The sequence below is a fragment of the Dermochelys coriacea genome, chromosome 12 (assembly GCF_009764565.3).
Source record: "Dermochelys coriacea isolate rDerCor1 chromosome 12, rDerCor1.pri.v4, whole genome shotgun sequence".
Classification (NCBI taxonomy): domain Eukaryota; kingdom Metazoa; phylum Chordata; order Testudines; family Dermochelyidae; genus Dermochelys; species Dermochelys coriacea.
The window spans coordinates 40,980,800-40,993,423 of record NC_050079.1 but is presented as its reverse complement, the minus strand read 5'-3'; the positions used below and the strand labels follow the sequence as shown (position 1 = coordinate 40,993,423).

The window sequence follows — 12,624 nt, the reverse complement described above, 5'->3', positions numbered from 1 at the left end:
TGGGCTCAAGTATATAAAAGGGTGTTATAAAGAGGAGGGAAGCCCAGAGCTGCTATAACTGGCTCTGTACCTGCCTCAGAGGCCCCTGTGCTGGGGGTATTTTGGGGAGGGGGATTTATGGCCCCTTTTGCAGCCACTTGGCACTGGTGGGTGCAGGGCCGAGGTGAGTTCCACTCTCCCCTGGCCTCGCTGGCTCCTGTCTTGCCCCTTACATAGTCCCTTACCCCTCTGCTGCAGCTAACCAGGCCTCACCATGTCTCTTTGACCTTGCTTGGCCCTGCACCGGGTGATCCTGTGGGGGGGTGGCGGGGGGGCAGCTCTGTCACTGTACCTGCTGGCAAGGACCCCTCCGTGGAGTTATTCCCTGGGCAGGGGGGCCGGACAGGTGCTTTATAGTCCTTTTGCATGGTCCCAGCCAAGGTTAACATACTGAGAGATTGGGACAGCAGCTTTACTGGCTCCACTGGCCATAGGGTGCAGGGTGGGGGGGGAGATCTGAGCAGGATATTTGCACAGCATAAAACTAGCCCTTGCTGGGGCCGCTGGAGGCAGGGGAATTGCCAGCTCCTGCTCGAGGAGGACATGTGGGAGGACCTGCTGTGGCTAGAGTGAAAGAACAAAAACCCCATCAGAACTGCGGTGTGAGGGGAGAGGCACTGCAGGCCAGGCCTGCTAGTCACCTCCCTTTGTTCCACCCACAGCCCTCCAGCTGGAGCAGCCAGGCTGGGCGCAGCCTTCAGGGAGAGATGCTTTTCTGAGCCTGCCCCACAACTGGCCCTGCAAATCCTGAGGGTGCTATTGTACTGGGGTGGTTCCCCCTGGGAAGCCAGGGCATGGGAGAGAAACTGCTGTGGCCCAACCCCACCCTGCTGGCTCAATTATTCTGGTTGCCCTAGGTATTGCCTGCTTCACTGTGTCTGTACAGACTCAACCCAGCTGCCTCTGGGCAGCAGCTGCCCCTGCAGCATCAGCCTGGACCCCGTCCAACCTTCCCTTGGGTATCACGTAGCAATTCAGGCCCTGGGTCTGATTCTTCCTGGACTGGCAGCTGCATTGCTCCTGGGTCGTGCCAGTGACCCAGCAAGTCCCATTCACACCAGGGAGGCAGAGCAGAATCAGGCCCGCTGAGCCTACATCCCTGCAACACAGCTTGGGGCCTAGAGTCACTGGAAAGGGGTAATTGGGACTTGCCTGTCCCAGGCTGGCATGTGGGGGTGGGGGTGCAGCTGGGAGCATGGGGGGGGGTTCAGAGATGCAGCAAGTACAATGCTAAGAACTGTAATTCCATTAACAAACCACTGACAAAGGGAAAATGCCAACTCACTAGCAAGGAGAGTTCCCTCGCACTGCACGCGGGGTACTGCCCAGCCCCCCTGGGGAGTGATGCCCATGCCATGGGGCAAGGCACTAATGGGTACTGGTGGTGCCACTAGAGGTGGGAGATGATGGAGAGATGCTCTGAAGTTGGCAAGGGCGGGGGGTGGGGGCCCTTCCCCTCCCTCACCCTTGGGTTCTGGATTCCCTAGTCCTTCCCCAGGGTTAGGTACTTGCCTTTTGGGGCAGGCTTGCCAGCCCTGGCGGGTCCCCCCCTTGGGACACTGGCAGGAGATGGCAGGGAGGGAGGTGAGCTGGAGGGCAGTTCATTGCTGGGATGCTGCAAGAAACTCTCACACCAAACTGCCCCACTGCAACCGTCCCCCTCCGAACAGCCCCTGGGCCTGGGAACGCTGACCTCCAAGTCCTACACTGCGCGAGGCACCCGGGCCCAGCCTCACCCCTCGCCAGATACAGACAGTGCAGGGCCCTTGCTCAGTGAACACGCCTCGACTCTCCTGCCTGGCAGCCAGGGCCAGCACACGTGCCCAGGGACTGCACCTTGAGCTCATCCCGAAGAGCAGCCGAGCTGCCAGCAGGCTGAGGGGAGCCACTCCCCCGGCATGTCCAGCCCGGCTGGCTGGGGCAGGAAGCCCCTTGGCTGGAGCTCTGGGCTTGGAGATAGAGGCCTGGTATCACCAGCTAGAAAACAGAGCAAGCAGAAAGCTGGGAAGGGACTTGGAGCCACAACAAAACCGGCTAAAAATCCCCTGAGCTGGGTGGAATGGGAGGTCACAGCATCACCCACCCAGGGGACGGGGAGGGGTGTCACAGCATCCCCCACCCAGGGGATGGGGGGGTCACAGCATCCCTCACCCAGGGGATGGGGGGGTCACAGCATCCCTCACCCGGGGGATCACCACATGATTGTCCCTCCATGGGACCTGTGTTGCTGGCACGGACAGAGGGTACAGGGTCTGGAGGACGCAGGGCATGGTCCTGCAGGTTCTGCGACTGGCAGTGAGCAGACCCCGCAGCAGTGCCAGTGTCATAGCAAGGTAGTGAATAGGGAACCCATGGACCCCTCTTTGCACCCAGGTCGGGGATTTTTAACCGGTTTTGTTGTGGCTCCAAGTCCCTTCCCTTCCCACGGCCGTTACTGTGATACAGGCAGCCTGGCCATGTGCCTGGGGGTGGTGTGGGTGCTGCGGGACCCTCTGCCCATTTCCACTGAATGCCCAGGGTCCTCACAACCCTGTGACCTTTTCTCTAGGACTCTCCAGTGCAGGTTTCCATAGCAGCTTCCCACGCCCTGCGACTGAGCAAGAACACAAGGGGCCTGGTGCACCCATCCCAGAGGCAGCCCTGGGTCCTGGCTCCCGTACTAGCTTCTCCCAGGGTAGGAGGTGGCTTTGCCTGACATATCCCATCTGCAGAACAATGCGCTGGCTGAGCAGGGAGCTGACGTAACTGGGGAGGGAGTTGGCCCCTGGAAAGATGCTACTTCTAATTCTACCAGCAAATCCCAGAGCCTTGACCCGCTGGCTCCCTGGGTGCCCTGTGGGGGCATCCGAGCACAGCTGCACTTTTGTGTCTGTGTTGGTAGCTGGGCATAGGCCCTGGCCGGGGCTCTGTGTCCTGTTCCCCCACCTCCCCGCCCTCCCGCAATAAACAACCTGCCTGGAGCCAGCGCTCTGCACACACTGAGCTCCACAGATGCTGGTGAGAGCTGGGAGTGGCAGCGACTGATTTCTGCTCAGGCTGGTTCCAGCTTCTTGCTTTGGCTAACACCCATTGAACTGCGGCGCCCACTGGGCTTGGTTACACGCCAAACCCGCCACCTCTTGGACCGGCGTTTGCTTTCAGTGAAGGCCTGGGGCTCTCCGGGCCCCCCGGGCAAGACTCCAAAGACGTTAAGGCACCAAAGGATGCAGAGAGCTACCTGGTGGATGGTGCTTTAGTAAATGCCTCACAGTCCCGCCCTGCTGCTTCCAGTGCCCAACCATATCTGGAGACCTGCCACAAGGCAGATGGGGCCTGAAACCCTGGGCCCCCAAGCAGCAAACAGCCCCCCCTTTCCAGGGAGCCCTGCAGGCTTTCTTCAGCCTGTGGCAAAGCCAAGAAGACAGAAGGCCAAGCTCCAGCTGGCCAGGTCCTGTGCAGGTCACATTTAACACATCTGCTGAGAACATGGGCTAGTGGCCAGCGCCCAGCCCGAGTGGTGGGGAGGCGGCTCCCAGCAGGTGCAGCTCAGGCTTTGCCCAGGAAGGTGAGCGCAGCCATGAGGCAGCTGCGCTCACAGAGAATAACAGCCATAGGAGTCAATGCACTGCTCCGGATTCCCTAATGCTGACAGGGAGTGTAAATGTGCCTGCCCCAGCGCCCAGCCCCACCACTGCTTCCCACAGGACTCTGCTGGGGAGGGCTGTTGAGGGCCAATGCTGAGTTAGGGCATTCGGCAGCACCCCCCCCCCCGCCTGCCTCTAGGCCCCCAGTGCAGAGGAGTCTGTGGGCTCTATGAACACCCTGCTCCAGGCAACTCAGCCTCCTGTGCCCTCCGCTGGTGTGTGGTGGCAGGTGCCGACATGATCCCCGTGCGCGGATTGTACCCCTCGCCTCGCACTGAGCTGCCCCAGAGTCTGGCCCCTATGCTGGGCCGGCCCTAGGGTGCCCCATCTAGTGCCAGGGCTCAGCACCCCACAAATCAATGGCTTTAAAGAGAGGCCTTTCCCCTGCTCCTAGTCCCAGCCTGGCACCCAGGCCCCACTGCTTGCTGGCCAGGCGGTGGGGTTTGGCCTGGGGGGGGCCACATGGGGGTTAACCGGGTTTGGAGCAAGACATCTTCGGAGGGTAACACAGTTGCCTGCACCACGGGGGCAGTACACATGTGCATAGCTGCGAGGCATGTGCCCGTATGCGGAGGCACGAGGCAGGGCTGGCATGGACCCGGATGGGGAATGGAGAATGTGACAAAGCGGGACTGTTCTTAATGTTTCCTCTGAATACTGTAGGGGTGCCTCAGTTTCCCCTAGGCATGTCTTAAGTCTCTAGGTGGTGGGATAAGGGGGTGTAATTGTTACAGAGCAAAGGGCCAGGGTACATAAATGGCCACTGTCTCCTGGCAACGGATGGCCTGGGCCCTTCCCCGCTGCAAGGTGAGAGCTAAAGGGTTGGAGAACAAAGGAATCCGGTGCCCGCCTGGCCCGGGAAAGGGACAAAGCCCAGAGGAGGAGGGGCTGGACGGGGAGTCAGTTTGGGGCTGGCTGGGGACATAGAGTGAAGGGCAGATGTGGTTGTCTGGCTCACTGACCCCCCCCCAAATGGACCCGGCTGAGGGGTCCTGTTCTCTGCACCTACAAGCTCTGTGTTAGACCATGTTCCTGTCGTCTAATAAACCTTCTGTTTTACTGGCTGGCTGAGAGTCATGTCTGACTGCGGAGTGGGGGGGCAGGACCCTCTGGCTTCCCCAGGACCCCGCCTGGGCGGACTTGCTGTGGGAAGCGCACGGAGGGGCAGAGGATGGTGAATGCTCCGAGGTCAGACCCAGGGAGGGGGCAGCCGGGTGAGCTGTGTGTCCTGCAGACAGGCTGCTCCCAGAAAGGAGACTTCCCCAGAGTCCTGCCTGGCTTTGTAGGGAGCAGTTCACCCGGGGACCCCGTGACAGAGCACAAAGGCCTTTGCAATCTCCAGGCGGCAGAGGGCACCAGGTGTCCCAGCACGGCTTCCAGTCGGTGCATTTCTGTGGGGAGAAACCCCAGCCATGGGGCATGTGGTCGGGCGTGAACAGGCAGAGGTATCCAATACTGGCCATGCTTGGGGAGAGAGGGTACTACCTCTGGGGTGTGTATAGTGTGGGGTGTCCAACGTATGCCCCAGGGGTATGGAGCTGAGAGTGTCATCGGGGGGGCTGTGGGTGGATGGGCAACACCATGGGGGGGTGTTTATCAAGGACATGGGGGAGGGGCACTGGTCTGAGGGGGATGGGCTCTGGCATGCAGGTGTCTATGGGGGCATGAGGGGGAGGGGCATTGGCATAGGGTGTCTGGTGGGAGGGGTGCTGGTTTGGGGGTGTCTATGGTGAGCATGTGGGGGCACTGGTATGAGGGGTGTCTATGATGGGCATGAGGGGGAGGGGCACTGGCATGGGGTGTCTGGTGAGCATGGGGGGAGGGGCACTGGTGTGGGGGTGTCTATGGTGGGTGTGAGGGGGAGGGGTGCTGGCGTGGGGGGTGTCTATGGTGAGCATGGGGGGAGGGGTACTGGCCTGGGGGTGTCTATGGTGGGTGTGAGGGGGAGGGGTGCTGGCGTGGGGGGTGTCTATGGTGAGCATGGGGGGAGGGGTGCTGGCGTGGGGGGTGTCTATGGTGGGTGTGAGGGGGAGGGGCACTGGCATGGGGGGTGTCTATGGTGGGTGTGAGGGGGAGGGATGCTGGCGTGGGGGGTGTCTACGGTATGTGCTTTACAGCCTGACATTCTGGGCTTTTCCCATCCCTGTTGCCAGCCCCTGGGCCTGTCCCGGATTGCGGGGGGGGGGCCCAGTGTGCTATTCCTCAGGGAAATGACCTGGCTCCCTTCCCAGACCCTGCCATTGCTCCCCCCAGGACACCGCACCGTGGGGCAGCCCCTGTCTCTCAGAGGGGCGGGCTGAGGACGCCGCGCCGTGGGGCAGCCCCTGTCTCTCAGAGGGCCGGGCTGAGGACGCCGCGCCGTGGGCAGCCCCTGTCTCTCAGAGGGCCGGGCTGAGGACGCCGCGCCGTGGGGCAGCCCCGTCTCTCAGAGGGCCGGGCTGAGGACGCCGCGCCTTGGGGCAGCCCCTGTCTCTCAGAGGGCCGGGCTGAGGATGCCGCGCCGTGGGGCAGCCCCTGTCTCTCAGAGGGCCGGGCTGAGGACGCCGCGCCGTGGGGCAGCCCCGTCTCTCAGAGGGCCGGGCTGAGGACGCCGCGCCGTGGGGCAGCCCCTGTCTCTCAGAGGGCCGGGCTGAGGACGCCGCGCCGTGGGGCAGCCCCTGTCTCTCAGAGGGCCGGGCTGAGGACGCCGCGCCGTGGGGCAGCCCCTGTCTCTCAGAGCAGACGGGCTGAGGACACGTGGCAGGCTGGGCCATTCCTCCCACTCCTGGCAGTTGGGATGGCACAGCAGGGCACTTAGGGGGGCACAGCTGTCCCCACTTGCTTCCTGGTCCTTCCCACATGGGGGAGAAGGGCACCTGCCAGGACAGCATGGCATGTCCTGCCTGGGGCTAGCGCCACGGTTGGTCCTGAATGGGCCCTGGCATAGGAGCCAGGACTCCCAGGATCTAGTCTCAGCTCTGGTGCTGACCCACGGTGTAGCCTCTGGCGAGTCACTGCCCCGCGATGTGCCTCAGTTACCCTGTGCCCCTGCCTCCCTCACTGGGGGGATGATAGGGCCAGGGGCGAGGTCAGTGCCAAGGGGGGCAGCCCCTTGCCTCCCTGGTGCTGGGGCCAGCACTGAAGCCCGAGGTTTGCTCAGGCATCGGGAGACCTGGCTGACTGGGGAGGGGACCATTCCCATCACGCTTCAGCACTGAGCAGTGGAGGAGCAAGGGGGTGACAGCTCCTGGCGCTGGGCACAGCAGCCTACCTCTGCCCCCAGCAGGCCCTGGGAGAAGCATGAGGATTGACTCTCCTGAAACCTGGGGGCTAAGCCTCGATGTTAAGAGCAGGCACCATAGTCCTTTGCCCCCCGCCATTGTCAGGCAGTTCCAGACAGACGGACAAGCTCCCACATGCCTGGAGGATGGGAGAGAGCCCAGAGCATGGGAAAGGGCAAATACAACCCCTAGCTATACAAAGGGCAACAAGGACAACCCAGGGGATTACAGACCAGGCAGCTTAACTTCAGTGCATGGAAACATAATGGAGCAAATAATCAAACAATCTGTTTGTAAACACCTGGAAGAGAAATAAGGGGATAAGTAAGAGCCAGCGTGGATTTGTCAAGAACAAATCATGTCAAACCAACTTGACATCCTTCTTTTAACAAGCCTCAGGGGTAGGGGAGAAGTAAGATGTGGTATCTTGACTTCAGTGAGGCCTTTGTTACTGGCTCCATGGCCGTCTCATAAACAATCTAGAGAAATACAGCTTATAAGGGGGTGCACAACCAGTTGGAAAAGCGTACTCTAGAGTAGTTACCAATGGTTCACAATCAAGCTGGAACCCGCAGCGATCTGTCTCGGATCCGGTTCTATTCAATATCTTCATACATTATTTGGCTAATGGCATAGAGAGGATACTGATAAAATTTGCAGATGATACCAAGCTGGGAGGAGTTGCAAGTGCTTTGGAGGACAGGATTAGAATTCAAACTGATCTGGACAAATTAGAGAAATGGTCTGAAATAAATAGGATGAAATTCAATAAGGACAAATGCAAAGTACTTCACTTAGGAAGGAACAATCAATTGTGCAAATACAGATGGGAAATGCCTACCTAGGAAGGACCACAGGAAAATATAGGGGGTTATAGTGGATCACAAACTAAATATGAGTCAACAATATGATGCTGTTGCAAAACAAGTGAACATCATTCTGGGATGTATTAGCAGGACTGTTGTAAGCAAGACACAAGATGTAATTCTTCCGCTCTACTCCACGCTGATTAGCCTGCAGCTGGAGCATTGTGTCCAGCTCTGGGTGCCACATTGCTGGAAAGTTGTGGACAAATTGGAGAAAGTCTAGAGGAAAACAACAACAATGACTACAGGCTAGAAAGGCTGACGACCTACAAGGGAAGATTGAAAAAAAACCCTGGATTTGTTTAGTCTGGAGAAGGAGAGACTGGGAGGGAGGTAGCACGGGGGGGAGAGGGAGAAGCTAAAAATCTTCAAGTATATAAAAGGGTGTTATAAAGAGGAGGGTGATAAATTGTTCTCCTGAACCACTGAGGACAGGACAAGAAGCAATGGGCTTAAATTGCAGCAAGGGAGATTCAGGTTGGACATCAGGAAAACCGTCTTACCTGTCAGAGTGGCTAAGCACTGGAACAAATTGGCTAGGGAGGTTGTGGAAGCTGGAGGTTTTTAAGACCAGGCTGGACACACACCTGTCAGGGATGGTCTCTCCAGGTCCCTTGCAGCCCTGCATGCCATAGAGTCGGAGCAGTGACAATGGGAGTGCTCCCCACCCCGCCGACCCTCCTGCTGGCTCCTCCACACTTCTTGCCCAGTAACTGGGGGAGTGGGAGGCCGCCAGCAGGAGCGAGCTGAGCAGAAGGGCAGACTCATTGCCTCCCTAGTTCCCAGCCAGCAGGATTTGAGGGCTGTGCGAGACGGAGACCCTGGCCTAGAGTTACCTGCGCGGGCAGGAAGCAGCAAAGAGAGTTACAGGAACCCCTACTAGGGGACAGAACAGAGCAGCAACCCTGGAGCGGCTGGGACTCATTCGCGCTTCTCCAGTGGTGGGAGAACCATAGATTCTGTGCCCTGGGACCTCACCAGGAAGCTGGCCAGAAACAGCAGCTGCTGTGCCCAAGGCCCTACCATGTTCTGCACCTGCCCCAGGGTGGGAGGGAGGCCGGAGGGGATGGGCTGACGTAAGCACTGGCATCCCCTTGGGAAGGCGCTGGGTGCTGTTCAGCAGCTAAACTGTCTCCAACCCCCTAAACAAAACACACACAACAAAACCCCACTTGGTATTCCGCCACCGCCACCTGATGGGAACTGACCCGTGCCCCTTGCAAACGGCTTCTCTGCCTCCCATGCACACTAGGGGGCACTGTGCTTTGGGCTGCAAGTCGGCCATGCTGTTACCTCTGAGAGCAGGAACCCCGGCTACAACAGGCCTCTTCAGCCCCTCGGCCGTGCCTGAGTTACCAGGAACACAGCACCACTTCCTTCAGGGTTTCCCTGAGCTCCTGGCTCCGGAAAGCATAAATGAGCGGGTCTATCACCGAGTTACAGATGATGAGGATGAGGAAGAGGTTGAAGTAGTTGAAGAAGCAGGTGCAGAAGGGGTTCTTGGGGCACGTGACGATCAGCGTCAGGTGCAGGAAGAAGGGGCTCCAGCACATGAAGAAGACCCCCAGCAGGATGGTGAGGGTGACCGCCCCCTTCATGCTGGTCATCTGGTGGACAGTGCGTTTCTTCTGCAGGCTGGAGATGTTCCTGGCATGGTGGTGGGCCAAGGAGAACATATGGATGTAGAGCCCCACCACGAGGATGAGCATGGAGAGGAAGAAGCCGATGAGGCAGAGGATGACGGCGCTGTTCTTGTAGTAGGCGATGAAGAGGCTGCTGGAGATGGTGCTGGCGACCCAGATGCCCACAATGATAACCACTGCCCGCTGCATGGTCATGATGCTGTGGTAGCGCAGGGCGTAGAAGATAGTGATGTACCGATCCACGGCGATGGCCCCCAAGAAGGAGAGGGACGACACCACGGAGCTGCAGATCATCATGTCGATGACGTTGTCCACCTGGCGGATGATGCTGGTCTGGAGGAGCAGCACGCCGTGCTCCATCAGCAGCATGAACAAGGTCTCCACCAGGTTGCTGACGCTCACCAGGATGTCGGACACGGCCAGGCAGCAGATGAAGTAGTGCATGGGTGAGTGCAGGTTCCTGTTCTTAATGATGGCCATGACCACCAGCACATTCTCCACCAGGCTGACGAGGCCCAGTGTCAGGAAGAGCTCGTTGGGGATGAAGACACCCTGGCACCAGGCGCTGCTCCTGTTGGCCGTCTCGTTGGTCCTGTTGCTGGGGGCAGTGGAGTTCAGGGAGTCGATCAGCATCTGCAGAGAAGCCAGAGTTGACATAGCGACAGCTTCGGGGGAGGCCTTCAGGCAGGTTCTGCTGCTGGCAAACACGGGCAGGAGCAGGCGTAGCCACCACAGCTGTCGTGGCTCTGGCAAGACCAAAGCCAAGCGTTTCTGCTCCCTCGGAGCGTTCAGGGAACAAGTCTTGGGAGAACAACTCTCCCTGGTACAGCAACCTGGAAAGTGGTGTTTACAGTCTCTGTGCATCGGAGAGCAGAAGATACCCAAAGCAGACAGTGGTGGGACTTCAGCAGAGGGAACACACACAGGGCAGGTCCATGGGGAATCCCCAAGGCTGGAGGGAGATGCCCTGGGCTGAGGAATTTCAAGTTGCCTCTGAGACCAACTCCTCGTCACTGACACTGTCTTCAGAAAAGGAAGAACCCAGAGAAGCACCTGCAGGACTAGGAGGGTGAAATGCTCGTCCACGTTTGTGCACTGGATCCCAGGGGCGTCCGGGGCTCTGGACACACCCACGTGAGGAGCTGGAGAAGTGTGCTCGGGTTCTGTGTGCCTTTGTGTTCAGGGTGCAGGTCCCTCGCTCTCTGCTTCCCCGACTGGAACAGGGGGAGAGCCCCTTTGGTGCCCCAGCCCTTTCCCACTTCCTAACTCTCCCCAACTCCACTTCCTAGCCCAGCCGCTGTATTTATCCCTAGCCCGATGTAATCGATTAGCCGGAGTGCAGGACAAAGAAAGAACCCTTTCTCTTCCCTACTTTAAAGGCAGTTTGCTCAGCTCCTCCTTCAAAGGAGGGTGGTCAGCCACATGACAGCATCGCATGCAAGAAGCGCGCTGAAGGGCAGCTACAGGAGGGGTTATGAAACATCCCTGAGAGCCTACGTAATTGTACCCCCTTCATCAAGCCTGGTGGTGCAGCGCCTGGGCCCCAGCCCCACAGGCGCAGACGCCAGCAAGGGGGCTGACGACAAAGTGCTGGCACTTGCCAAGGAGATTTCCACCATGGGCAGGTGGTGGGTATAATGGCTGGAAATGGCCTTCTGGCTGTGCTACTGTTCCCATCCAATGGCTGCTGGTGGGTACCACGCAGGCACTCTGCTCTGGGGCCTCTCGCTGCAGACACCCGGCGGGTACCATGCGGGCTGGTGCCACCCGGCGGGTTCCACATGGGCACTGTCCTCCGGGGCTGCTCGCTTCAGACACCCAGCGGGTACCACACAGGCACTGTCCTGTGGGGCCTCTCGCTGCAGACACCCAGCGGGTACCACGCGGGCACTGTCCTGTGGGGCCTCTCGCTGCAGACACCTGGTGGGTACCATGTGGGCACTGTCCTGTGGGGCCTCTCACTGCAGACACCTGGCGGGTACCACGCAGGCACTGTCCTCCAGAGCCTCTTGCTGCAGACACTCGGCGGGTACCACACAGGCTAGAGAAACCCGGCAGGTACCACATGGGCACTCTCCCCAGGGCTGCTTGCTGCAGACACCCGGCGGGTACCACACATGCTGGAGCCACCTGGTGGGTACCACCCAGGCATTCTGCTCCGGGTACGCTCGCTGCAGACACCCAGTGGGTACCACACGGGCTGGAGCCACCCAGCAGGTACCACATGGGCGCTGTCCTCCGGGACATCTCGCTGCAAACACCCAGTGGGTACTACACAGGCTGGAGAAACTTGGCAGGTAGCACCCGGGCTCTCTGATCCGGGGCCGCTTGCTGCAAACACTGGGCGGGTACCAGACGGGCTGGAGAAACCTGGCAGGTAGCACCCGGGCTCTCTGCTCCAGGGCCGCTTGCTGCAGACACCCGGCGGGTACCACACAGGCTGGAGAAACCTGGCAGGTAGCAACCGGGCACTCTGCTCTGGGGCCACTCGCTGCAGACAGCCCCATCTCTGTTCACATGGATACTTTCTTTCTCTGGAGGCACAAGTGCATTCTGTACTGCAGAACAGACGCTGGAAAAGCCGATGGGCCAGATTCCTTCCTGCCAATGTCAGCGGAGTCATGCCCAGGGCAATCTGTCTGCTGGCTGCTCAGAAGTCAGGGCACTTGGCAACAAGGCTTTGCTCTGCGGCAGTCAGGGCTGGTTTGACCCATCTGGCCCCGGCCCCCTGCCGCGGAGGTAAGCAGTGTCTAAAAAGCTCATTGACTGCCCCAAGCTCCCCAGTGAGGTGTTCGGTCGGGGGTTCAGCCAAGGCCCAGCACGAGCACGGATACTCACTCAGCCCCGGGCTGTGTTGATGTGTGACTCACGTTCACAGCACTGCCCACCCCGGCCCTTCTGCTTTCCAGCCCAGCGTCTCCGTGCGCACTGGCAGGGCATAGTTGTGGAGCCCCCCAGACAGGGCTAGAGAGTCATGCTTCAGGAAGTTATTTACCCCTTCACTTCACACCTGAACCCGGGGTCACCCAGTGCCATTAACAGGCAGCGGGTTGGCCAAAGGCAGCACTTCACACAACGCACAGTCCGCCTGTGGGACTCGCTGCCAGGGGGCATTGTGGAGGCCAAAAAACAACTGGGCTCAAAAAAAGAACTAGCTCAGTTCCCGGAGGACAGGTTCATCAATGGCTATTAG

At 59.6% G+C, this 12,624-nt stretch overlaps 1 protein-coding gene across 1 annotated transcript; it reads right to left on the bottom strand.

The window, feature by feature from the left end:
- Positions 1-9,140: 9,140 nt before the first annotated feature.
- On the bottom strand, positions 9,141-10,200 carry MC1R (melanocortin 1 receptor). The gene has a single exon (XM_043495429.1). It carries the CDS (start codon positions 10,086-10,088, stop codon positions 9,141-9,143), a length of 948 nt encoding a protein of 315 aa, XP_043351364.1. The 5' UTR covers positions 10,089-10,200.
- Between the last annotated feature and the right edge of the window lie 2,424 nt (positions 10,201-12,624).

What these genes read in the sequence shown, in the direction of transcription:
- MC1R (XM_043495429.1), bottom strand. Translation starts at nt 10,088, where the DNA reads ATGTCAACTCTGGCTTCTCTGCAGATGCTGATCGACTCCCTGAACTCC.